This window comes from Microcaecilia unicolor, chromosome 4, assembly GCF_901765095.1.
Source record: "Microcaecilia unicolor chromosome 4, aMicUni1.1, whole genome shotgun sequence".
NCBI lineage: Eukaryota > Metazoa > Chordata > Amphibia > Gymnophiona > Siphonopidae > Microcaecilia > Microcaecilia unicolor.
This window is the reverse complement of record NC_044034.1, coordinates 178565332-178591770: the sequence shown is the minus strand read 5'-3', so window position 1 is coordinate 178591770 and position 26439 is coordinate 178565332. Positions and strand designations below refer to the sequence as shown.

At 42.5% G+C, this 26439-nt stretch overlaps 1 protein-coding gene across 1 annotated transcript in view; it reads right to left on the bottom strand.

Annotated features, from left to right (window-relative positions):
• Positions 1-14853: 14853 nt before the first annotated feature.
• SCUBE2 (signal peptide, CUB domain and EGF like domain containing 2) overlaps positions 14854-26439 on the bottom strand; it is a 283319-nt gene continuing 271733 nt past the window's right edge. Inside the window, exon 23 of the mRNA XM_030201013.1 lies at positions 14854-15680. Within this exon, the coding sequence (XP_030056873.1) occupies positions 15528-15680 (153 nt within the window). The 3' untranslated portion in view covers positions 14854-15527. The remainder of the gene's footprint in view (positions 15681-26439) is intronic.

Below are 26439 nucleotides of genomic sequence, written 5' to 3'. Positions count from 1 at the left end.
CCTGCAGTAATGTGAGCGTGTGTTTTTGGCAAGCGAGGGGCCAGTTTTTACCGCATCTGGGGGAAAGGACTTTTTTTGAATGGGCTGGGAAAAGGGACTGCAGTAAAATTGAAACCAGTGAGCACCTATTTACGGCCTAAGCCCTTAATGCTACCTATTGAGCTAGAAGTAAGGACTCATGCGCTACATGCGTGGTGACCAGTTGGCGTGCACCAACTGCCAATTAACACCAGAAACACCATGCACAGTAGGAAATAAAAAAATGTCCCAGTGGTATGAGCACGCACAAATCTAAGATTACCACCAGGGGGTGCGCTAGCCTGGCAGAAGTCTCATTTTGCCACGCACTGCACGTGCGTAGAGCCTACCGTGCCTTTGTAAAAGGACCCCTAAGTTAACCAGTCAAACAGGACTGCAGAAATAGCAGTGCTATCTTTGGCACTTTTTTCTTAACCAGTTAAGGCTAAATATTGACACTTAACTGGTTAGGTGCCAGCCTTCCTCACATACCCAGAATATTCAATGCTAGTTTCCGGACACGGCCCAGTATTGCATACCCAGGTACAAAGCTGGTGGCAGTGAAAAAATCTACCCCTAAGAAGCCTTCTTATGCCTGTTTACAGGTCACGGAAGGCAGAAGGCAGAATCTTGGTCGCTCCTGTTAGCTGGATGTTTTGCAGACTATAGGACAGGAGCATTTGTCAGTCAATGTTTCTGTGAAACATTTTAAAAGTGAAGAAATGCTTTGGCTTGAGAGAGTCTATGGGTTAGGCGTTCAGTATTCCTTGCAAGACCAAATTTAAACCAGCTTTGAAGAAACTGGAAAATATGCAACCTCATTTTGCAACATTCAACAGAAAGAATTCTCAGCAGGGCAATACAATATGGGAAAAAGCTGGCCAGTATTATGTATTATGTGGAGGGTAGTTTCACAAGGGGGCTCCTAGTGGAGAGCTGTTTTCAAGTGCCTATTTTAAGACTTTTGTGCAGACGTAAACACCTATTTGTCTTTATAAAATAGTAACCTAAGTGGCAGAAATGACACCTACACTGCAGGTCTGTATACATACTACTCTGCAGCAGTATCATTTTAAAATGTGTATGTAGATTACCATATTTTATAATCAGTATGACAAATGCCATTATTAATAACTTACATTGAATTATGGTAAATCATCTAGTTAGTGTAATATGAATTTAAAACAGGCACACACACACACATACATACATACATACACAAAATAAAACACTTGTTCTATGTACTAAAAACATTAGCAGTAACATTCACAGAAAGCTGCCGTGCAGAATCAGTCTTCCATGCCTGCAACACAATGGGGTGACATAGATATTTTGGCTTTGCCAACAGGCAGGTTTCCACCATAGCCACACTGCAAGGACAACCTGGTAGAGCCATGCAGACACCCTGAAAGTACCCCAGGATCAAATGGGCATCCCAGCCACAGGACCAGAAAGTCATACCAGAGTTAGTGGCAATATTAATGGTGGAAAAATGGCTGTAAGGTTTGCTTTAGTTTCAAAAATCAAACATTTTCATCCAGGGCTGGCTTAACCATCAAGCAAGACTAGGGTGGCAGCTTCTGGGTGGGGGGGGGGGGGGGGGGGGGGGGGGGAGGGGGCACAAAAAAGCAACCATAGTCAAAACAAAAAATAGATCCTAACAGCTATACAAGTTCAAAAACCAAATACATACACAGATACACACAACACAAAGTTTAAAGCATGATATCCAATTATGCATTTTTACAGCACTGTGGTGTTGGAAAGATCATGACTATTGAGTCCAATTATCAAAGTCTTGGATAAGGAAAGTGGACTAGGTGTCTGAAAATTATTGGGGGGGGGGGGGGGGTGAGTTTTACCTAGGGCACTCAGTACTCTTGTATATGTCTGGGCTTGACAAGGATAACTTCACATGCTTGAACATGTACACAAAAGCTTTCTGAGCATGGGATGTGCACTACAACCAGTTTATCCAGAACACAATATACAGGGTGAGGCAAAAAAAAGTAACCCCCTAGAGTTTTTTTGCTGTTTTCTCAGCAACTGCTTGGAATTTCAATGTACAGCTTTATTTGTTGTTACTATCTATGTATATGTGTCAAGTGGAATGAGATTATCTTTAAATACAGTGAAGTTACAAACTTTTTAGCGTGACCACCCAGCAATTTTCGCGTATTTGAAAATGTTTGCACTGTAAAACTCCTCTCTTTCTAATCAACTATCAACAGAATTAAAAAGGGCAATGGTGCATCTTTTGCTAAAGAAGAACAACATTGACCAGGACAAACTTGAAAGTTACTGACCAGCTAGATCCATGTCAATCTGAATTCCGACCTGGTTATGGAACAGAAACAGTCCTCATATCCCTACTTAATATGATGTGGATTTTGAAACGAGTGAAATCATATCTTCCCCTGGACACCTTTCGGAACCTAGTACAATCCACAGTACTCACGTACGCAGATTACTGCAACAGTGTTTTCTTAGGATGTAAGACCCTAATCCTGAAGAAACTTCAGACTACACAAAACACGGCAGCCAGACTTATCTTTGGCAAGTCAAGATTCGATAGCGCAACACCTCTTCGAGAGAAGCTTCATTGGCTCCCCATCAGAGAAAGAATAAATTTTAAAGTCCACACTCTGATTCATAAGATCATATATGGAGAATTCCCTAACTACATGAATAACCTCATCGACCTCCTAACCAGAAATAGATAATCGTCTTCTCGTATTTACCTCAATTTACACCTTCCCAACTGCAAAGGTATTAAATACAAGACCTCCAATACATCCAGTTTCTCCTTTTTGGGCAGCCAGCTTTGGAACGCTCTGCCAAGATCCATCCGAACAATCAACAACCATCTACCATTCAGAAAAATGTTGAAGACTCATCTCTTCAAGAAAGCTTACCCTAATGACCCAACTTAACTTTTTAAGCCCACCCACATGATTCCTGCCCCGACGATTATTATACCTTTGACCATGTCTCATAATCTCCTTATGCTCATTCCTCAATCTCTTCCTCTCCATACTTCCTACTCCTTATTCCTCCCAATCTCTTCTCCTTTTGCTCATCCTACCTTTGTTTACCTCTCCATGCTCAATTTACATATCCTCAAAACCCCACTACTACTATGTTTACTACAACTTGTAACATTCTCCTTCAAGACTTTGTAATTCTATTTACTATGTAAGCCGCATTGAACCTGCTATGTGTGGGAAAGCGCGGGGTACAAATGTAATTAATAATAATACTAGATGATCTTCACAGAAGCTGAGACAAGGGATTTGCCTCAATGTTAGTACTGCTAGATTTCTCAGCAGCTTTTGACACCATGGATCATGATATCATGCTAGCCCGACTGGCAGAAACAGGTATCAATGAAACAGTACTTGCTTGGTTCAGATCCTATCTATCAGACAGGCAACAGTTCATAGTGTTTGGCAGCACCTCATCACCACCATGGGAATTGACCTGTGGGGTATCACAAGGATCAACACTGTCACCTGTTCTGTTCAGAATCTACTTCAAGCCACTAGCCAAGCTGATTCAGTTGATGGAAAGCAGTTCTACATCTTTTTTTTTTTTTATTATTTATTTATAATTTTCAGAAAATAATATACAATATGTTATACATAATGACGTGAGGATTAAATTATTCAAGATATAGGATACTCCAAAACAATAATCGAAATGGTAATTCTTAATTACTTTGACCACAATAATTGGACAAGACACTAGGAATAAATTTAGAATTATCAGAAATTATTTCAAATAGATTGAGAGGAAAAAGCACATAAGTCAACTAGCTGATATTACAAGCATAAGCTGTGTGAGTATTCAGGTAGCTCCATCACCACCACTCCCTTCTTTAGCAATTAACCATTTCAACATTTTCTCAGGATCCAGGAATACAAAATTAACATCTTTAAGAGACACGAAACATCTACAAACATATTTCAACACAAAGGAACCACCTATTGCGAGAATTCGTGGTTTAAACACCAGGAACTCTCGCCTTCTTTTCTGTGTTTCCTTATTCAAATCTGGAAAAACTTGTATCCTGGCGCCTAAAAATAATGCCTTCATATGTTTGAAGTACAAACGAAAAATATTGTTTCTATCCATTTCCAATGCAAAAGTCACTAGGAGGGTAGTACGTTGAGTGACCACATCTAAAGAATTTTCCAGAAACTCAGTGAGGTTGAGTCCAGGTTGAGCACCTTGAGGATGAGATCTAATTCCAGAAATATATTGAACTCTGGTAATTGGAGGATAACCCTCTACCGGAATTCCAAGAATTTCTCCCAAATACTTCTTTAGCATATCTATAGCAGGCATCAATGGTGATTTGGGGAAATTAAGAAATCGTAAATTATTTCTCCGTCCTCGGTTATCTAGAAATTCCAGCTTTCTCGCTAGAATTTCCCTGTCCTTAACCATAACTCCTGTCAGGTTCTGAAGTTTCTGTGTCTCTTCTCCCAAAGTTTCAATTTTCCTGTCATTCTCCTGTATTTTCCCAGATAATACAATTTGTTCTTGTTTTAATTCTATTAGTTCTGTTTTAATAGACTTTGTTACCTGGGTGAGGGCGGTATTGATGCCCTGGATAGCATCCCACAGCGTCTCCAATGTTATAACAGCGGGTCTTAAACTCACTCGACTTCCCTCAGAAGCTGCCTCCAGAGCCAGGGGAGATATCGGGCTATCTGCCCTTAATCTACCAGTTATATTTTGTTCTGGGGTCGAAGTAGCTGCGGGGCCTCCTCCAGTCGTTCGGGGTCTCACCACTTCGGGTAGCTCCACGTTCGTCTTCCCCGCAGCTAACAAGCTGCTTCCGGGTCGTGGGGGCGCTGTTAGCGGGGGCGGGCTTAACGAAGCCGTCTCCATGCTTCGGTCCAATTGACCAGCAACGGATCCCGTCAACGTTGGCGTCTGCACTTTCAACGCCTGGATTCCAAATTGTTCCAGCGTCTTTTGCTGGTTAGCCGGTTTCTCGGGGTCGGAGGATGTTAAAACCCCGGTCTTTCCCTTCCTCTTCCCCATGGTTAACCCGGGGAGGAGTGCCGCTTCCCAGGTATGTCAGCTGGAAATCGGGAGCTCACAGACGCACGTCCTCTCACGCCGCCATCTTGTCCGTCTAAAATACCTCTTTTAAGCAGTTCTACATCTACGTGGATGATGTGCAGCTACTCATACCCAGTGAACCTGACTTACCCACAGCCCTGAATAAACTGACTACCTGAACAACATCAATTCAAGAATGAGCTAAAAACAACAAACTTTGCCTGAACTCAAGTAAAACCGAGCTTCTATTGGTAGCTATCACAAGTGGGCACATACCTGACATCAAAATTTCTTTGCAGAAATACGAACTCCTGCTCAAATCACTTTGGAAAACAGTTAAATTGAACTCTTACTCTGATCCCCCAAATCCAAGAAACCTTTAAGAGCTGTTTCTATCATTTCTGACAACCATGTTGCCTCTCTCCTTACATTGAGAAGGCAAATCTTGTCTTAGTCGTACATGCTATAACATCAAGACTGGGTTACTGTATTGTACTCTACATTGGTCTGATTCCAAAGGGTCTAAACCAGCTTCAATTGATTTAGAATGCTGCAGCTAGACTAATAGAAAGTTGTAAGCAACAAGACCACATCACACCATTTTTGTAAAACCTTCACTGGCTACCAGTACAATCCAGGGCTAAATTTAAAACTCTATGTCTGATTTTCAAGGCCCTTAAAGGAAATAGCCCAGAGTAATTGAAGAACAGGATCACCCTCTACATACCTCCAAGGACATTAAGGTCCTCCCAAAGAGTATCCCTAACCACATTCTCTCCAAAGGACTTCACACGATGTGATACCCGCCAGCAAGCCTTCTCTGGAGTAGCCCCCACACTCTGGAATTCACTACCTGAAAGGATTCGCGTAACACAAGACTATCTCTACTTCAGGAAGCAGGTGAAGACTTGGCTCTTCAACCAGGCCTTTAATGGAAGAAGCAACTAACTTGCTAGCCACGAACACACGCACACAAGGAGTGCCACTGGTTACACATACTATAGCCAGACATGTTTATCCACTCCTACCCCAGCTAAGATAATATTCAAGTACCTTTCTGATCTCACATTCAACTTTCTTAAATTAATCCCATTATCTTCTTACTTCTGTTACTCTATCTTACCTATCTATATTTTCCATCTTTACTTATACCCTATGATGTCTATTAAAATGTTTTATTAGTCGGGAAGCAGCCCGTTGGTCCATTCTGTGGTGGATGGAGACCCCGCAACGTTCCCAGGGTAGAGCTTTTGCTCAGCCCCGATGAAAGAGCTCCTCCCCCTCAACCTTCTAGGAGTAGTACTCCTCTTTCGGCATCCTCAATCCCGCTGCCCAGCACTGGAACGGGAGAAGAGAGACGGGAGGTGAAGTTCGGTTTGGAGGAGAACTAGGAAACCAGATGGAAGAAAGATTAGCAGCTACTCCTGTAACAGTGAAGGAGAGTCGAGCTGTGAGTGAGGAACAAGGTACTTCTTCTAGTAAAATTGAGGTAATAACGTCAAAATTTCCTATTTCTATAGATAAACCCAATGAAGTTACGCTGGATAGTTTACAGACCATAATTGTAGACTTTGGAAAAGCAATAAGTCCGCAAATACAAAAATTGACTCAAGCTTTAACTATCTTACAGCAGAAGACACAAAATATTGATTCTCCATTGCCCCATGTAAGCCGCATTCAGCCTGCCATGAGTGGGAAAGCGCGGGGTACAAATGTAACAAAAAAAAAAAAATCTTAACGAAACAAAATAAGGAACTTGAAAAACAACTTCATCAAGAAGTGCCGGGGAAAATGGTAGAGGCTATTATTAAAAACAAAATTACAGAGCACATCCAAGGACATGGATTACTGAGACCGAGTCAGCATGGCTTTTGTGTGGGGAAATCTTGCTTGACCAATTTACTTCAATTCTTTGAAGGAGTAAACAAACATGTGGACAAAGGGGAGCCGGTTGATATTGTGTATCTGGATTTTCAAAAGGTGTTTGATAAGGTACCTCATGAAAGGCTACAGAGGAAATTGGAGGGTCATGGGATAGGAGGAAAAGTCTTATTGTGGATTAAAAACTGGTTGAAGGATAGGAAACAGAGAGTGGGGTTAAATGGGCAGTATTCACAATGGAGAAGAGTAGTTAGTGGGGTTCCTCAGGGGTCTGTGCTAGGCAGGGGCGTAGCCAGACTCCCAATTTTGGGTGGGCCTGGGTCCAAGATGGGTGGGCAGAAGAACCCTGCGTCATCCCACAAGTGATTTGGTCTCTCCCCCTTTTGCCTGCATGCCATATGGTCTTTCAAACATCTCTCCTCTCCCACATACCTTTTAAATAGCAGATTTTCACCTGCAACAAGCAGCAACTAATACACACTGCTCATGTTGGCCCCACAGTCTTCCCTCTGATGCAACTTCCTGTTTCTGCCTAGGCAGGAATACATCAGAGGGAAGGCTGTGGGGGCTGGTGCGAGCAGTATGTATCAGTCATTGCTCACTACAGGCGAAGATCTGCTATTTACAAGGTATGCAGGAGGGACAGTTGTTGGGAGGTTTTGGCTGGTGGGGCTTGGGGATCCCTGCCAGCCACATCGTAGGTGTGGTGCTACTGGGTGGGCCTGAACCCAAAGTGGGTGGGCCTGGGCCCACCATGGCCCACCCTTGGCTACGCCACTGGTGCTAGGACCGCTGCTTTTTAATATATTTATAAATGATTTAGAGATGGGAGTAACTAGCGAGGTAATTAAATTTGTTGATGATACAAAGTTATTCAAAGTCGTTAACTCGCGACAGGATTGTGAAAAATTACAGAAGGACCTTACGAGACTGGGAGACTGGGCGGCTAGATGGCAGATTACGTTTAATGTGAGCAAGTGCAAGGTGATGCATGTGGGAAAAAAGAACCCGAATTATAGCTACGTCATGCAAGGTTCCACATTAGGAGTTACGGACCAAGAAAGGGATCTGGGTGTCGTCGTCGATAATACACTGAAACCTTCTGCTCAGTGTGCTGCTGCGGCTCGGAAAGCGAATAGAATGTTGGGTATTATTAGGAAAGGTATGGAAAACAGGTGTGAGGATGTTATAATGCCGTTGTATCCCTCCATGGTGCGACCGCACTTTGAGTATTGTGTTCAATTCTGGTCGCCGCATCTCAAGAAAGATATAGTGGAACTGGAAAAGGTGCAGTGAAGGGCGACAAAAATGATAGCAGGGATGAGACGACTTCCCTATGAAGAAAGACTAAGGAGGCTAGGGCTTTTCAGCTTGGAGAAGAGACGGCTGAGGGGAGACATGATAGAGGTATATAAAATAATGAGTGGAATGGAACAGGTGGATGTGAAGCGTCTGTTTACGCTTTCCAAAAATACTAGGACTAGGGGGCATGCGATGAAACTAGTGTAGTAAATTTAAAACAAATCAGAGAAAAGTTTTCTTCACCCAATGCGTAATTAAACTCTGGAATTCGTTGCCGGAGAACGTGGTGAAGGCGGTTAGCTTGGTAGAGTTTAAAAAGGGGTTAGACTGTTTCCTAAAGGACAAGTCCATAAACCGCTACTAAATGGACTTGGGAAAAATCCACAATTCCAGGAATAACATGTATAGAATGTTTGTACGTTTGGGAAGCTTGTCAGGTGCCCTTGGCCTGGATTGGCCGCTGTCGTGGATAGGATGCTGGGCTCGATGGACCCTTGGTATTTTCCCAGTGTGGCATTACTTATGTACTTAAGAAAGTATAATTAAAGACTTAACATTTCTGGGAAGAAAAACTGAGTCCCTGGAAAATTTGATTAGAAATAATAATCTTCGTTTTTTGAATTTCCCCAAACAATTTGCGATTTCTCCAAGAGATATGTTAAGGAAGTACATAAAAGATATATTAGGAGTGGCCGAAGAAGCCATTCCTCCATTCTCACAAATATACTATTTACCAATGAAATTACAATCTAATCAAAGTAATCAAGAACTAGATGTTTCAGCGATATTGGAAGCTTCTGATAGTGAACAGGTAACACCGTCGACCTTAACTGCAACTGTGGCTTTAACCCCGGATAAGAACTGGTTAGTGAGACTATTCTTTCAGAATAGGGAGAAAATTTTCCTTGGATTGAAAATTTGGTTTTTTTCCATGGGGGGGATTTAATAAAATAGCTCTTTTGTTAGTAATAACTGGAATTTTTTGGGTATTCAGACTTAACAAATTCCTTAAATCTTTTTTCCTTTTGGAAAATTAACTTAATATCCATATGAGTAACATTTTGAATCTTTATTGTGGACTTGAGTATTATCTGGTGAAATAATTACTTTCCTTAATGAATATATGTTTGATCATTTGGAACCAGGTTACTTTTCTGTACAAGTATTGATACTTGATTGTAAATAAAAGCTTATAAATAAATAAATAAAAATGTTTTATTATGTGTTAACACTGTTAGTATACTATGCTATACTTTGTATTGTTATTTGAATATTTTTACTGCTGTAATTTGTCTGTTGCTTATGTTTGACATATTCATGCTGTACGCTGCCAATTCCTTCAAAAAGGTGGTAAATAAATCCTAATAAATAAATAAATAAATGAAATTATTTGAAAAGTAAAAGGGGGTACCAGCTTACTGTAATGATGTCACAGTGACGTAGACTTTTGCCTGGGGAGTAATGTTGGAGGCCTATCAGAAGCTCCACCCAAAAACTGCAAACAAACACCAAACTCAAGGAAGCACTGCAGATGATCAAGAACAGCTTGCCATAGGGACCAATGGACAAGGCTGTTAAAAACCTCCCCAAATGACTAAAGGCCTGTGTTAAAGCTGGGGGTGGAAACTTTGAGCATTCTCAGTGGCTGCAAAAATTCTGACACATTATTAATTGTATCATTTGAATGACATTATTTTACTGTGTTTTAGCTCAAACATTTTTAACGTACAAAAATCACTAGGTAGTAAACCTAAAATGTCAGTAGTTTAAGATAATTAAATGTTATTTAATAGTAATATGTAGGTAAGATGACTAAATAAGTATGTAAAATTTCTCATTGAAATTCAAAACAGTTGCTGAGAAAATAGCACAAAACTCTAGGGGATTACTTTTTTCCGCCTCATCCTGGTACAAGCTGTGATTCAGTTTGGTTTTACATACCATTAAAGCTGCTGAAGCCATGCTCACCAGACCTCTTCCTAAGGCAGGTATTGCATCTCTACGCCTATTTGCTGTTTTCTTAAGATTATGGATTGTAAGTTGATAAGTAAGACATTATATTATCACAGCTTTGTTCCACCTACACAAATCAAATTAATACCACTACAGCACAGCACTGGCAGGTGTTTTCTTACTGTAAGCAGTGAAATGGTGCAAGGGTAAACCAGTTCACACAGTCCATATAATTATTCAGGACAAACAGATATATTCATTGGCTTCCCTTCTACAAAAATTCCTAAGCTTGCATGTATAGGGAAGTAGCTAGAGACATTGTAGTTTACACTGTAAACAGGAGACCTGGGCTGGCTCAGCATGGAGGAAGGATGTTTGCATCTATTCTGTGGAATGTCACTCCCTGCTGTGAGTTCTGCACACAGCACACCTTTTAATTTTACAGAATGGAAGCTACTGTTAGTTTAAAATTTATGGCTACTGAGCATTTTCTTTTTTCTCATAAAGTCTAGTTAAGAAAAAAAAACATGTGTTTCTGTTGACGGTATGCTCTTCTAAAAATTAATGCAATTTGTAGTCACTTGTTTGCTCGTTCGCTGTAGATGAGAATGGACCATGACTTCAGAAACATGAATATCATACTTTTGCACAAAGAAAACCGGTACTGGCTTTTGTTGACATGGGGAAAACCTTGCAGTAACTAAGCCTGGTCCTCTCTGACTAGATATCTTCATGGTACTCAAGATATGCTAACAGCCAAGCAGTCCTCACACACTTGATGCTCAAAACTGCTGTGGTAAGCCAACAACACAGAAACCATACCGCCGGAACAGCTCTGAAACCTAGCTCACCAACGCTCAAGGAAATGATATTCAAATTACATGCGCACTGTAAAAGCAAAAGCAAGGAGCAGGAACGTGTTTGGCGCATGCACAGAAGAGGTTCACGGTAAGCTCAGCTCCTGTGTACATACCTGAACATGAAGGGCGTCTGTTTTCTGCGCTTTTAAATATAACCATTTATTTTATTTTATTTATTGCACTTGTATCCCACATTTTCCCACCTATTTGCAGGCTCAATGTGGCTTAAAAAGACCTGTTATGGCATCACCATTTCAGGGTACAAAAAATGTAACTAGTGTTACAAAGATAGCAAGGCTAACAAGTCGATCTAATCAAGCAATTATGGAGATAAGACAATCAGAATAAGAGAGGATGTGGTGATGTGTTGTGGATTAGTTATGGGTTCTCGTGGTAGGCTTTGTTGAAGAGATAGGTTTTCAACGATTTGCGAATGTTAGTTATTACGTTAATCGTTTTCAAGCGATTTGGCGGTGCATTCCACAACTGCGTGCTCATGTAGGAAAAGCTGGATGCATGTGTAAGTCTGTATTTCAATCCTTTGCAGTTGGGGAAATGTAGAGTAAGAAATGTACGGGAAGATCTTTTAGCATTTCTGGGTGGAAGGTCCACGAGGTCAAGCGTGTATGACGGGACGTCTCCGTGAATAATTTTATGAACAATCGTGCATATTTTGAACGCGATACGTTCTTTGAGTGGGAGCCAGTGTAATTTCTCTCTTAGGGGTTTTGCACTTTCGTATTTTGTTTTTCCAAATAAGTCTGGCTGCGGTATTTTTTTGTTGTACTTGGAAGGCTTTTATTTAAATGCAGGAAACAGATGACGTGCTTTCACTCTTGGGTTTGCTCTGACTCACTCACATTTGTCTCACACTACCAGTGTATAGGGGCTTGCATGGGCTTCCTTCTGCTTCCAAATTATATAAAAATCAGCAGATTTAAGAAAGAATCATGAGAAATCCTCTTTTCAAACACCCTAACGCCCGATCAGAGCTGGCATTATTTTTTTCAGTGGTAAGGTGGCTTTCTTTTGTGTGCTGCTCTCTGAGCATTGCAACAGGGAATGGCCTCATTAACATCCATTTGACTACATTAGCATGCTATTTGTGCTAATATTTGGCATGCTTATTATCTCCCACACCTTGAGTATTGCATTCAGTTCTCATCGCCGTACCTCAAGAAAGATATAGCGGAATTAGAAAAGGTTCAAAGAAGAGTGACCAGAATGATAAAGGGGATGGAACTCCTCTTGTATGAGGAAAGGCTAAAGAGGTTAGGGCTCTTCAGCTGGAAAAATAGATGGATGAGGGGAGATACGATTGTGGTCAATAAAATCCTGAGTGGTGTAGAACGAGTAGAAGTAAATCGATTTTTTACTCGTTCCAAAAGTACAAAGACTAGGGAACACTTGAGGAAGTTACATGGAAATACTTTTAAAACAAATAGGAGAAAATATTTTTTCGCTCCATGAATACTTAAGCTCTGGAACTCTTTGCTGGAGGATGTGGTAACAGCAGTTAGCATATCTGGGCTTAATAAGGGTTTGGACAAATTCCTGGAGGAAAAGTCCATAGTCTGCTATTGAGACATACATTGAAGGCTTGCCCTGGGATTTGTAGTATGGAGTGCTGCCACAATTTGGGTTTCTGCCAGGTACTTGCGACCTGGCTTGGCCACTGTTTGGAAAAGATGATACTGGGGGTTAGATGGACCACTGGTCTGACCCAGTATGGCTACGCTTATGTTATGGTACTTTTTGTTATGTTACGTTATGTTAGAGCCTCTGAGCATGCTGAGCTCACTAATGTGGGTGCTAATCCGGCACTAATGGTCTCTAGCGCCCGCGTTTGCTTCTGAGCATCGGGGCAACTGTGAGGTATGCAAAGTGGAATACTTAATGAAACTGGATACAAATGGGGGGGGGGGGGGGCTTTAGTGAATGGCACCCAAAGCTAGGTGCCAAGAAGATCCACCCTAAACAAGTGGAGGAGTGGCCTAGTGCACAGATCTTGACATCCAAAGGTGCCTGGTTCATATCACACTGCTACTGCTTGTGATCTTGGGCAAGTCACTTAACCCTCCATTTCCTCTGGTACAAACTTAGATTGTGAGCCCTCCAGGAAATACCCAGTGTATCTGAATGTAACTCACCCTGAGCCACTACTGAAAAAGGTGTGAGCAAAATCCAAATAAATAAATAAAATAAACTAGTATTCTGCAAAGGGTTCTCTATGCAGAGCAGCTTAATGCAGATCTTTGCCTAACTTCAAGCACAACCACTTATGCGTGCTGAAACCTGGTGTAAGTATGGCATGCAGTTAATGGCGGTTGGGCACATAGATGACAGTATTTATTTATTCTATAACATCACATCTAAGTTCCTGAAACACCCCTGACCCACCCCATAGCCACATCCCCTTTTGAGTTGTACACCATAAAATTTAGGTATGCATGTGATAGAACAGAGCGCAGGGCAGATTCATGCATAACTCTGAATAAGTGCCAATCAACACCAATTATTGTTAACAGCTTATTAACTAATTAGTTTGCACAAGGATCTGTGTCCAAATTTGGGCAACCTATATAGAATCCGGGGAAAACTGTGCTAATTATCATATTCAGCAATAAATAGAAATAAAACAAAAGAAAGGAAAATAAAGTGATACCTTTGCTCATAACTGACCTGAAATCTTGTCAAAAATGTATTGTAAGTGCAATATAAAAGGGATCACCTTATTTTCCTTTATTTTGTTTTTATTTCTATGTATTACCTTTAAAGCAGACTAACAAAGTAACCACACTACTTTATCCAGATCCAGCATAAAGAGGTATGATGTTCAGGGGAAGGGGGAGTAGTCAGATAGTTAAAGCAGTGTGCTAAGAACAAAGGAAGCCAGGGTTCAGATGCTACTGATGCTGCTTCTCACCTTGGGCAAGTCTAATGGTTAGTGCAGTGGGCTAAGAACCTGGGGAACTGGGTTCAGTTCCCACTGTGCCTCCTTGTGGCTCTGGGAAAGTCAGTTAACCTTCTATTACCCCAGGTACAAAAGCTTAGATTGTGAACCTACTAGGGACATGTAAATTGCGTTGGTTGTACCAGAGAGGCAGTATATCAAATCCATGACCCTTAACTCTCCATTGTCTCAAATACTCCTTGGGCAGGGTAATAACTGCAGTACCTGAATTGTAAGTCAGCTTGGATTTTGAAAATGTGAGTAAGTACATCAAAATCCAAAGACAATATATATATTTTTTTTATTCTGCTGGAATGGCCCAGGCTTGAAAGAACAACCACAGACTCTCCAAAGGCATTGCACACGCCTTGTGAGAAAGTTTGTTCCTTTCAGTGGTGTGCTGGAGCAGGCTCTCACAGGCTCGCAAGAGCCGGTTGTTACATTTTTAAGAATTTTGGGAGCCGGTTGTTAAAGTAAGGCCCTCCATGGCTACTTTAACAACTGGCTCCCAAAATGTGGGCTTGGGCCCCCTGCTGAATTCTCTTTTACTTTGCTGGTGGGGATGCTGAGCCCTGCCAGCCAAGTAAATAGACTACTGCTGCTCCTCGCTCCTTGTTTCCAGCTCTGGGCAGCAGGCTGAGCAAGATGTTGGGAGTGGTGGCTGCCAGCAAAGGTATGCCTAGCGTGCCCGCACGAAGGGAGGGAGGGAGGAGAGAGAGGCAAGTGTTGCTACCCCCCGCCACCCCTGGCCCTTCCAACTGCAGAGCTGGCTACGTCCGGAGAAAGAGCCTGTTGTTAAAAATTTACCAGCACACCCCTGGTTCCTTTCATAAAAATATAGAACATGCCAGCAGATAAAGACCCTATGGCCCATCCTGTCTGCCACATCTCCATCTTCCAATTCCTTTCTCTCCCTCACAGATCCTCTGTACTTGCCCCATGCTTTTTAGAATTCAGACACCATCCTTTTCTCCACTGAGAGGCTGCTTCACGTGTCCACCATCCTTTCTGCAAAGGAATTTTTCTGTCTGTTACTTCTGAGTCTACTCCTTTTCATCATCAGCCCATGACCCCTCATTCCAGAACACCCTTTTCATTGAAAGAGGCCCGCTTCTGCAAAGGTGAAATCACAAAGCACAGTTTTTATGAAGGCGGATGCAATCGGTATTATACATTTTTCATCACCCTAAGGATTGCTCTGTGTGGAATTCTGGGCTAACAGCGCAGCACTGCCTCACGCAACATCTGCTCAGCAGGATGCAAAACAATATCTTTGTTAAAAAAAATAGAATTCTGTTTAAGAAAATATTTACATTGTCTATAAAAGAACTCTATATAGTTATGCTGGAAATCCGTGCCCTGTGCATGAGCCAGGCTTGGAGATTTAAAAAAAATATATATCAGTTCTCGTTTGAAGGGAGAAATAAGTATTTTGCATAAAAGCAGAATGTTTCCAAGATGTTGAGGGTTCTCCTGTTCAACCACAGTCATTTGTAAGGTCTCAGAAACCTGGAAACCTTGGCACGCAAAAGGCGAATGAAGGACCTTGGAAACATCTCTCTGGACTCCTGGGCTGTGTACTTGAAGTAATTCTGCGGATGGGCTAAGACATCGAATAATGCCTTAATCAGCTTCTTATCCTAAAAAGAACAAGAATGTTCATTCTAAACAGAATCAGGCAAAGACAAGTCTGCCGAAAGACCACAACACACTGTTTTTTTTCCTTATATACACATAGGTTTTTTTTTTTTGCGTTTTGCATTTTATTCATATAATCATTAGAATATTTTGTAAGCAGGGAACGCATGCATAGAATGAGCAATCTGTAGATTTTAATAACATTAAGTCTACTGAAAATTCCATTTTGTTGACTTGATATTTCCTCCTGTTCTTTTGCTCTTCCAGCTAAACTGGAATCGGGGTTGTGATCTGATGGACTCCAAATGGTGGTATATCGAATTCACGTAAATAAATAAAAATAAATAAATGCAATGAGTCTTCATCCTGCCAACTTACTTTGCCTGTTCACTGCAGCAACAGTCCTCAGCTGGGGGCTATACATCAAGGCTCTTTCCAGAGCCACTGTTCCCTCTAAGCTAAGCGAGACTCATCCAATTGCATTGCTACCAGTAGGGGGCGGTGCTTCAATATTGTGTTTTCAATCTCTAGGGACAGGCAGGCCCTGCAGAACTTGCCTCTTACTATTGAAAATGTGATAGTGAAACAGCGCCAGGATTCCTGCTCAGCTTCGAGGGAACAGTGTTCCAGACCCTGCAATTGTGGGCCTTAAAATTCATCAGTTAAGGGGACAATTCTACAACTGGACACCTCCATTTAGGCACCCAGAGAATGCACAGTGGGAGCCTATTCTATACCAGCACCTGGGTGCCCAGTTCCATTATAGAATACAAGTGTAACCAGGTATCAACTCAACTAACATTTATGTGCCTGCAGTTACATCAGGCATAGAACTAACGTACGTGGGGGCACCTGAATGTGGCAGGGGCATGCAAGACTTACACTATCCTGTAAGTTACACGTACATCCAGGGGCGGCCCAAGGGAAGATGCTGCCTGAGGCATGGATGAGATGCGCCCCCCCCCACCCCGGCCCACAGTCTGCCATCTCTCACCTTCCTTGCTCCACCCACTTCCCTGAGTTTACCTTCTTTTTCCATTTTCCAAAAGGCGGAAGAGGCAGCAATTCCCATACGCTGCCTGGCTGCCAGCACCAGCCTCTTCTCTAATACGACCCGCCTCTGAGGAAACAGGAAGTTATATCAGAGAGGCGGGCCACAGTAAAGAGAACAGGCCAGCGCTGGCAGCAGGGAAGCCTATAGCAATTGCTGCTGCTGCCACCTTTTGGAAAATGGAAAACAGAAGATAAACTCGAGGAAGGGGGTGCAGGAAGGAAGGGGGAGATGCCACTCCAGGAAGAGTGCCTCCTGAGGCCACCCCTCAGTTGGCCTAATGGTAGGGCTGCTACTGTGTGTACCGTATTTTCGCATATATAACCCACGGGTTATACACGATTTTACACTTAGCACTGGATAGGTGCGGGGTATACAAAGGTGTGGGTTATACAAGTTCTTACATTCCCAGAGAATAAACTGTGAGATCCGAATTTAATAATAAACTGTATGTTTTTTTATTTAACCAATAGCAAAAAGACAGCATTTACAAATCAATTTCTCCAACCAATTTCACTAGTTGAAAAGTAAATTCACTGATTAATTTCTTTGGCATTATCTTGCTCTTCAACACTAGAAGTAAAGCCTTCAAAGTCAGTGTCGGCATCAGTATATAATTCATGGGTTATGTATGGGTGCGGGGTATACACAAACTTACATACAAACAGGATAATTTAATGCAGGCTATATAAGGGTGCAGATTATACATGGGTGTGGGTTACATATGCAAAAATACAGTAAGTGTTAGCCCTGCCCTGTCCAAGCTCCACCCCTGGTAATGTCCCCTTGCATTTACATGCTTATGTGCAGCTCTTGTGCGCATGCCCCTGGTGCAATCCTACAGCTTTACTTCCTCATGCTCGAAGCTAATAGCGTGCATATCATTTGCATGCTATTAACATTGATCATGAAGAAGTTATTCTGGGGCATTGTTGCGGCGGTAACCTCCGGCGCTGTTCTGTACAGCACCAGAGTTTTGAGCATCGGGGCCTAGGTGTCTCTCAAGAGCAATAACTTGGAAGCTGCTTGCAACATACTCAGCTTCAGCTAACCCAGGAATCAAATCCAGTCGCTCCAGCACTGCCAGCGAGCCACCAGGATATCGCTCATAATAGGATTTATGAAAGTTTTCAGAGGAAGGCTTCAGAGGATAGAATGCTGCAATGCCATTCATGAAGGTACATGCGCATTTAAATTTTGAGTATGAATCACAGTGAATAAATACAGCTGACTAGACATCTTCAGATAAAATACATCTAAATAAATGACAGAACAGAGCCAGCCTCTTGAAAGGTTGCTATTTTGAGAATAGTTAATACTGTTTTGCATAAGGAACGAAGGTTGTTAAATACAGAAACCTTTTGATTCACTTTGAGGGCATAATCGAACGCGAACGCCCATCTCCATGGGCGTCTATGTCCGAAAACAGGTATGTGAAGAGGCGGGACAGACCGTATTATCGGAAAAAATGGGCGTCCATCTTTCGTTTCGAAAATACAGTTTGGACGGACCAAATGCCATGCATTTGGTCCCTTCTGAGATGGGCGTTTTTTTTTTTTTTGCGATAATGGAAACTAAAAACGCCCAGCTCAGAAACGTCCTAATCCAAGCCATTTGGTCGTGGGAGGAACAAATGTACAACACTACCATAGCTCTTAGGGGTGAAGGGGGCAACTACATGTGGGTACAGTGGGTTTTAGAGGCCTCCCATTTACCACCACAAGTGTTACGGGTGGGGGGGGGGGGGGGGGTGGGCCTGGGTCTGCCTGCCTGAAGTGCACTGCAGTACCCACTAAAAGTGCTCCAGGGACAGGACTTGTTGCTGGTGTAAAACCTTGGCACAGCAGTTGACACCTGAAGACTAATCTCGCTGAAAACGTCCTTTATTTGAATAAGCACCTTTACTCACAGTTAACTGCAGATCAGAGGTTGTGCCCCACTGGCAACGAGTCTCGCTGGTACTGAGATTAGCGGTAGGTCTGAGCTGGCAGAATGGTGTACAATGCCCTCTTTCAGCAACATTCAAGGTAAGAACTAAGTGCTGTAACGTGGCTAACACATGAAAGGGATCTAAAAGTGTCTTACACAAATGGCCACTACCTCATGGACTACCGGAAACAAAACAGGGCACATTCTGACCCAGTAAGCAGAGGGAAAAGCACCATGGGAGTAGAGCCTACCAACTACCAACATCGTGAGCATTTAACACAAGCTAGTGGAATCACGGTGGGTACTGTACTGAGTCAAACTAGCAAATTAAAGATTAGTAAATCACCTGGACCGGATGGTATTCATCCAAGAGTACTCAACGAACTCAAGCATAAAATCGCTGATCTGCTGTTAGTAATATGTAACCTGTCATTAAAATTGTCCATAGTACCTGAAGATTGGAGGGCGGCCAATGTGACGCCGATTTTTTAAAAGGGTTCTAAAGGTGGTCCGGGAAATTACAGACGGTAAGCCTGATGTCGGTGCCAGGCAAAATAGTGGAAACTATTATAAAGAATAAAATTACAGATCACGTAGACAAACATGGTTTATTGGGACAGAGTCAGCATGGGTTCAGCCAATTTGCTTCATTTCTTTGAAGGCGTGAATAAACGTGGACAAACGTGAGCCAGTTGATGTAGTGCTAGATTTTCAGAAAGCTTTTGATAAAGTTCCTCAGGAGAGACTCCTGAGAAAATGAAAGAGTCATGGGATAGGAGGCAAAGTTCTGGTGTGGATTAAGAATTGGTTATTGGACAGAAAACAGAGGATAGGGTTAAATAGTCATTTCTCTCAATGGAGGAAAGTGAACAGTGGAGTGCCGCACGGATCTGTATTGGGACTGGTGCTATTTAACATATTTATAAATGATATGGAAATCGAAATGACGAGTGAGGTGATTAAATTTGCAGATCATACAAAACTAATTAAGATTGTTAAAACATGTGCGGACTGTGAAATAATGCAGGAAGACCTTAGGAAATTGGAAGACTGGGCTTCCAAATGGCAGATGAAATTTAAGTGGACAAACGCAAGGTGATGCACATAGGAAAAAATAATCCACATCATAGTTACCTGATGCTAGGGTCCACCTTGGGGGGTCAGAGCTCAAGAAAAAGATCTAGGTGTTGTTGTAGATAATACACTGAAATCTTCTGCTCAGTGTGCAGCGGCAGCAAAGAAAGCAAACAGGATGCTAGGAATTATTAGGAAAGGGATGATGAAGAAGACAGAAAATACTATAATGCCTTTGTATCGCTCCATGGTCTGTTCAGTTCTGGTCTCCGTATCTTAAAAAAGATAGGATGGAACTCCTCTTGTATGAGGAAAGGTTAAAGAAGTTAAGGCTCTTCAGCTTGGAAAAGAGAGGGATGAGGGGAGATATGATTCAGGTCTACAAAATCCTGAGTGGTGTAGAATGAGTAGAATTAAATCTTTTGCATTGAGTGTCACATGTATGATTATCTCCCAGTTGGTGAGATGTCATATGTGTGTGCCTGATGCAAAGAGCTCCTAGCTCTCAGAGAACATGTCCATTCTCTTGAGTAGCAGACTTGGTGGAGCTGAGGGAGACAGAGAGGTACATAGAGGAGACCTACAGGGATGTTATAGAGAAGTCCCACCTCCAGTCTGGTAGCCCCTGTGCTACCTTGGAGGAGGGAGGTCTCCTAGAAGGAGAGCATCACCCGGGTGAAGTAAGAAGATCATTAGGCATATAGATAGCTGGGTGGCTGGTGGACGTGAGGATCGCCTGGTGACTTGCCTGCTGGTGCGAAGGTGGCGGACCTCACACGTCCCCTAGATGGATTTTCGATAGTGCTGGGGAGGAGTCGGCTGCCTTGGTACATGTGGGTACCCATGACATAGGAAAATGTGGGAGAGAGGTTCTGGAAGCCAAATTTAGGCACTTAGGTAGAAAGCACAAATCCAGGACCTCTAGGGTAGCATTTTCTGAAATGCTACCCATTCCATGCGCAGGGCACAAGAGACAGGCAGAGCTCCGGAGTCTCAATGCATGAATGAGACGATGGTGCAGGGAGGAGGGTTTTAGATTTGTTAGGAACTGGGCAACATTCTGGGGAAGGGGAAGCCTATAACGAAAGGATGGGCTCCACCTTAACCAGGGTGGGACCAGGCTGCTGGCATCGGCATTTAAAAAGGAGATAGAGCAGCTTTTAAACTAGAAACAGGGGGAAGGCTGACAGTCGCTCAAAAGCACATGGTTCAGGATAAGGTATCTTTCAAAGATATCACCAAAACGGGGAAGATGATAAAGTGGAGTCCAAGATGGCTGCCGAATAAGACGGACGCGTTTTTCGTCTCTCTCTTACCTGAACAATATCGCTGATATGCCGAAGAGGAGGGGAAGGGCTGCGGCGACTGCCTCCCAGCAGCCGAGGAATTTACCTTCTCTAGGCTCGATTGAGCCCTTCTTGCAGAGAGCCGCAGGCATGGTTTTGCCGTTGACGGGCGGCCCGTTTGCTCACCCACTAGCTGGAGAAAGTGGAGTGAACGCAGGGCTGGAAGTTTCTTTGAGCCCGGACGGCAGAGACCCGCCTCCTCAACCAAGTGGAAGCAGCTCTCCGATGAAGCCGTACTCGACTGCGAAGACTGGAGAGTCAGGTAGCGGAGGGGAACGGGAGGCAATTCTATCCTCGTCGGAAGGTTTGGGAGGTTTGTTAACCCCCACCTTAGCTGCTCCCATAGAAAGAAGATCTACTGAGAAGACGGTAGGAACAACGGGGAATGTAAGTCTGATACACATTGAGACAGAAGAGATATTTCCTTTTAAAAAACCTACCGAAGTAACTTTAGACAATCTTTGGCATCTAATTGTGGAACTTGGTAAGGCTTTATGCCCTCAGACGAAAAAGATGTCAGAAGAAATTGCCTTATTGGATGGGAAACTGAAGGAAGTAGAAATTAAACTTAATTCTGTGGCTTCACAAACTGAAAACTTTGAAAAAGAAATACAACAGATACAAACTGTGCAAACAATAACTGTTAAAGACTTGGTAAACCTAAGGAGAAAATCGGAGTTTCTTGAAAATTGTCTTAAAAATAATAATTTGCGGTTTATAAATTTTCCCTTGCAACCTCTGGTTTCTCCGAGGGAAATGCTAAGAAATTATTTTAAAGAAGTTCTTGAAATTAGTGAAGATCAATTTCCCCCATCTCCCAGGTTTTTTATATCCCGGGTAAAAAAGATGAACAACATTTAAATAATCAGGCAATAGATGTCTCTGCATTGATAGAAAGCTCAGATAGTGAACAACCCACTGCTTCAACTTTACTTGCCACGGTTGCGTTGACCTCAGACAAGTCATGGATATTAAAGAAATTTTTCCTAAAGAAAGAGAAAACCTTTAGAGGACTACAAACTCGGATATTTCCTGACTTGTCGAGGGACACGCAGAAGCGTAGGCAAAAGTTCTTGCAGTTGAAACAGGAGACGCTCCAATTAGGAGCAACGTTTTATTTAAAATATCCATGTAAATGTTTGGTTAATTATCAGAATGTCAAATATGTGTATTTTGACCCTTCCCAATTATGTTCCTTCTTAACATCTAAGAGAGCTCTATAAGTGAATATATACCAAGCCTGTAATGCTGATATCTTGTTTTTGGTTCTAGTATATTTGAAATGTTGAATTTCTTTTCCTTATATCTCCAGTTATTGATAACTTGGACTCACCATTTGTGGACTTTAAAGCATCTAAAAAGGAGATGTTTTTTTCTTAATTTTATTTGTGAGGAATTTTTTGTAAATTAGTATTCTTTAGCTGCTTTTTTTCTGTCAAGCAATTTACTTGTGATTTATTGAAATAATAATAAACAAATAAATAAATAAAAAAAAACGGGGAAGATAGGGTATCCTGATAGTGAGGTTGCAAAAGAGATCATAGTAGATGTGGAGGGGCATAATCGAACGGGGCCGGCCATCTATAAGGGCTGCCATCTCTAACGCCGGCCCTGTTAAGTGGCGTACCCGACTGTATTATCAAAACAAGATGGACGGCCATCTTTCATTTCAGTAATACGGTCGGGGCCGGCCAAATCTCAACATTTGGGCCGGCCTTAGAGACGGCCGGTGTTAGAGATGGCCGCCATTGGTTTTTGCCGATAATGGAAACTAATGGCGGCCATCTCAAACCCGGCCAAATCCAAGCCATTTGGTCGTGGGAGGAGCCAGCATTTGTAATGCACTGGTACCCTTCACATGCCAGGACACCAACCGGGCACCCTAGGGGGCATTGCAGTAGACTTCATAAATTGATCCCAGGTGCATAGCTTCCTTACCTTGGGTGCTGAGCCCCCCACCCCCCCCAAAACCCACTACCCACAACTGTACAACACTACCATAGCCCTAAGGGGTGAAGGGGGGGCACCTACATGTGGGTACAGTGGGTTTGGAGGGGGGGGTTTGGAGAGCTCACATTTACCACCACAAGTGTAACAGGTGGGGGTGGGTGGGCCTGGGTCCGCCTGCCTGAAGTGCACTGCACCCACTAAAAACTGCTCCAGGGACCTGCATAGTGCTGTGATGGAGCTGGGTATGACATTTGAGGCTGGCATAGAGGCTGGCAAAAAATGTATTTAAATTTTATTTTTGGGGTGGGAGGGGGTTGGTGACCACTGGGAAAGTAAGGGGAGGTGATCCCCGATTCCCTCCAGTGGTCATCTGGTCAGGGCACCTTTCGAGGCTTGGTCGTGAACAAAAAAGGACCAAGTAAAGACGCCCAAATGCTCGTCAGGACCGGCTTTCTTTTTTCCTTTATCGGCCGAGGCCGGCCATCTGTTAACCACGCCCCCATCCTGCCTTCGGTACACTGCTGACACGCCCCTTTGAACTTTGGCTGGTCCTGCGACGGAAAGCAGTTGAAGCCGGCCAAAATCAGCTTTCAAGTATACCGATTTGGCCGACATTAGGAGAAGGACCGCCATCTCCTGATTCGTGTCGGAAGATGGCCGGCATTCTCCTTCGAAAATAAGCAGGCAGCTGTCCTTAAATAAAAATAAAAATCAGACAAAAGGTTGCAAATGAATACTGTCAAGTACTGAGCATGATGTAAATAGGAACAACATAGTTTGAAATGTCTATATGCGAATGCCAGGAGCCTAAGAAATAAGATGGGAGAATTAGAATATATTGCACTAAGTGAAAAATTAGATATAATAGGCATCTCTGAGACCTGATGGAAGAAGGATAACCAGTGGGACACTGTCATACCGGAGTACAAATTATATCGCAGTGATAGGGTGGATCGAAGTGGTGGAGGGGTAGCCTTGAATAAAATAGATTGAAAATTCTGCAGAAAACAAAACACTTCTTGGAATCGCTGTGGATTGAAATTCCATGTGTAAAGGGGAAAAGGATAGTGATAGGAGTGTACTACCGTCCGCCCGGCCAGGATGAACAGACGGATGCAGAAATGTTAAAGGAAATTAGAGATGCAAACAAACTGGGCAACACAATAATAATGGGTGATTTCAATTACTCTGATATTGACTGGGTAAATGTAACATTGGGGCACGCTAGGGAGGTAAAATTCCTTTATGAAATCAAGCATTGCTTTATGGAGCAGCTGGTACAGGAGCCGACAAGATAAGGAAAAATTCTAGACCTAGTCCTTAGTGGAATGCATGATCTGGTGCAGGAGGTAATGGTGCTGGGGCCGCTTGATAACAGTGATCATAATATTATCGGATTTGATATTAGCCTTGAATAAGTATACATAGGAAATCAATACATTAATGTTTAACTTTAAAAAAGGAGACTATGATAAAATGAGAAGAACGGTGAAAAAAAAGAGAAGCGGCTGCGAGGATCAAAAATTTACATCAGGCGTGGATGTTGTTCAAAAACACTATCCTGGAAGCCCAGGCCAAATATATTCCGCATATTAAAAAAGGAGGACGGAAGACCAAACGACAGCCGGCAAGGTTAAAAAGTGAGGTGAAGGAAGCTATTAGAGCTAAAAGAAAATCCTTCAGAAAATGGAAGAAGGAACCGACTGAAAATAATAAGAAACAGAGTAAAGAATGTCAAGTCAAATGCAAAGCGCTGCTAAGGATGGCTAAGAGGGACTTCAAAAATAAGATTGCGTTGGAGGCCAAAACACATAGTAAATTTTTTTTTAGGTATATTAAAAGCAGGAAGCCGGCAAAAGAATCGGTTGGACCGCTATATGACTGAGGAGTAAAAGGGGCGATCAGGGAAGACAAAGCCGTAGCGGAGAGATTAAATGAATTCTTTGCTTCAGTCTTCACCGAGGAAGATTTGGGTGGGATACCGGTGCCAGAAATGGCATTCGAAGCTGACGAGTCGGAGAAACTGAATTAATTCTCTGTAAACCTGGAGGATGTAATGGGGCAGTTCTACAACCTGAAGAGTAGCAAATCTCCTGGACCAGATGGTATTCATCCCAGAGTACTGATAGAACTGAAAAACGAACTTGCAGAGCTATTGTTAGTAATATGTAATTTATCCTTAAGAACGAGCGTGGTACCGGAAGATTGGAGGGTGGCCAATATAACGCTGATTTGTTTCCAGAGGAGATCCGGGAAATTATAGACTGGTGAGTCTGACGTTGGTGCCGGGCAAAATGGTAGAGACTATGATAAAGAACAAAATTACAGAGCATATTCAAAAGGATGGATTAATGAGACAAAGTCAACATGAAATTAGTGAAGGGAAATCTTGCCTCACCAATCTACTACATTTCTTTGAAGGGGTGAACAAACATGTGGATAAAGGTGAGCCGGTTGATATTGTGTATCTGGATTTTCAGAAGGCGTTTGACAAAGTACCTCATGAAAGACTCTAGAGGAAATTGGAGAGTCATGGGTTAGAAGGTAGTGTTCTATTGTGGATTAAAAACTGGTTAAAAGATAGAAAACAATGAGTAGGGTTAAATGGTCAGTATTCTCAATGGAGAAGGGTAGTTAGTGGGGTTTCCCAGGGGTCTGTGCTGGGACCGCTGCTTTTTAACATATTTATAAATGACCTAGAGATGGGAGTAACTAGTGAGGTAATTAAATTTGCTGATGACACAAAGTTATTCAAAGTCGTTAAATCGCGGGAGGATTGTGAAAAATTACAAGAGGACCTTATGAGACTGGGAGACTGGGCGTCTAAATGGCAGATGACTTTTAATGTGAGCAAGTGCAAAGTGATGCATGTGGGAAAGAGGAACCCGAATTATAGCTACGTAATGCAAGGTTCCGCATTAGGAGTCACAGACCAAGAAAGGGATCTAGGTGTCGTCATTGATGATACGTTGAAACCTTCTGCTCAGTGTGCTGCTGCAGCTAAGAAAGCAAATAGAATGTTAGGTATTATTAGGAAAGGAATGGAAAACAAAAAGTAGGATGATATAATGCCTTTGTATCGCTTCATGGTGCGACCGCACCTTGAATATTGTGTTCAATTCTGGTTGCCACATCTCAAGAAAGATATAGTGGAATTAGAAAAGGTACAGAGAAGGGCGATGAAAATGATAAAGGGGATGGGACGACTTCCCTATGAGGAAAGGCTAAAGCGGCTAGAGCTTTTCAGCTTGGAGAAAAGGAGGCTGAGGGGAGATATGATAGAGGTCTATAAAATAATGAGTGGAGTTGAACGGGTAGATGTGAAGCGTCTGTTTACGCTTTCCAAAAATACTAGGACTAGGGGGCATGCAATGAAGCTACAATGTAGTAAATTTAAAACGAATCGGAGAA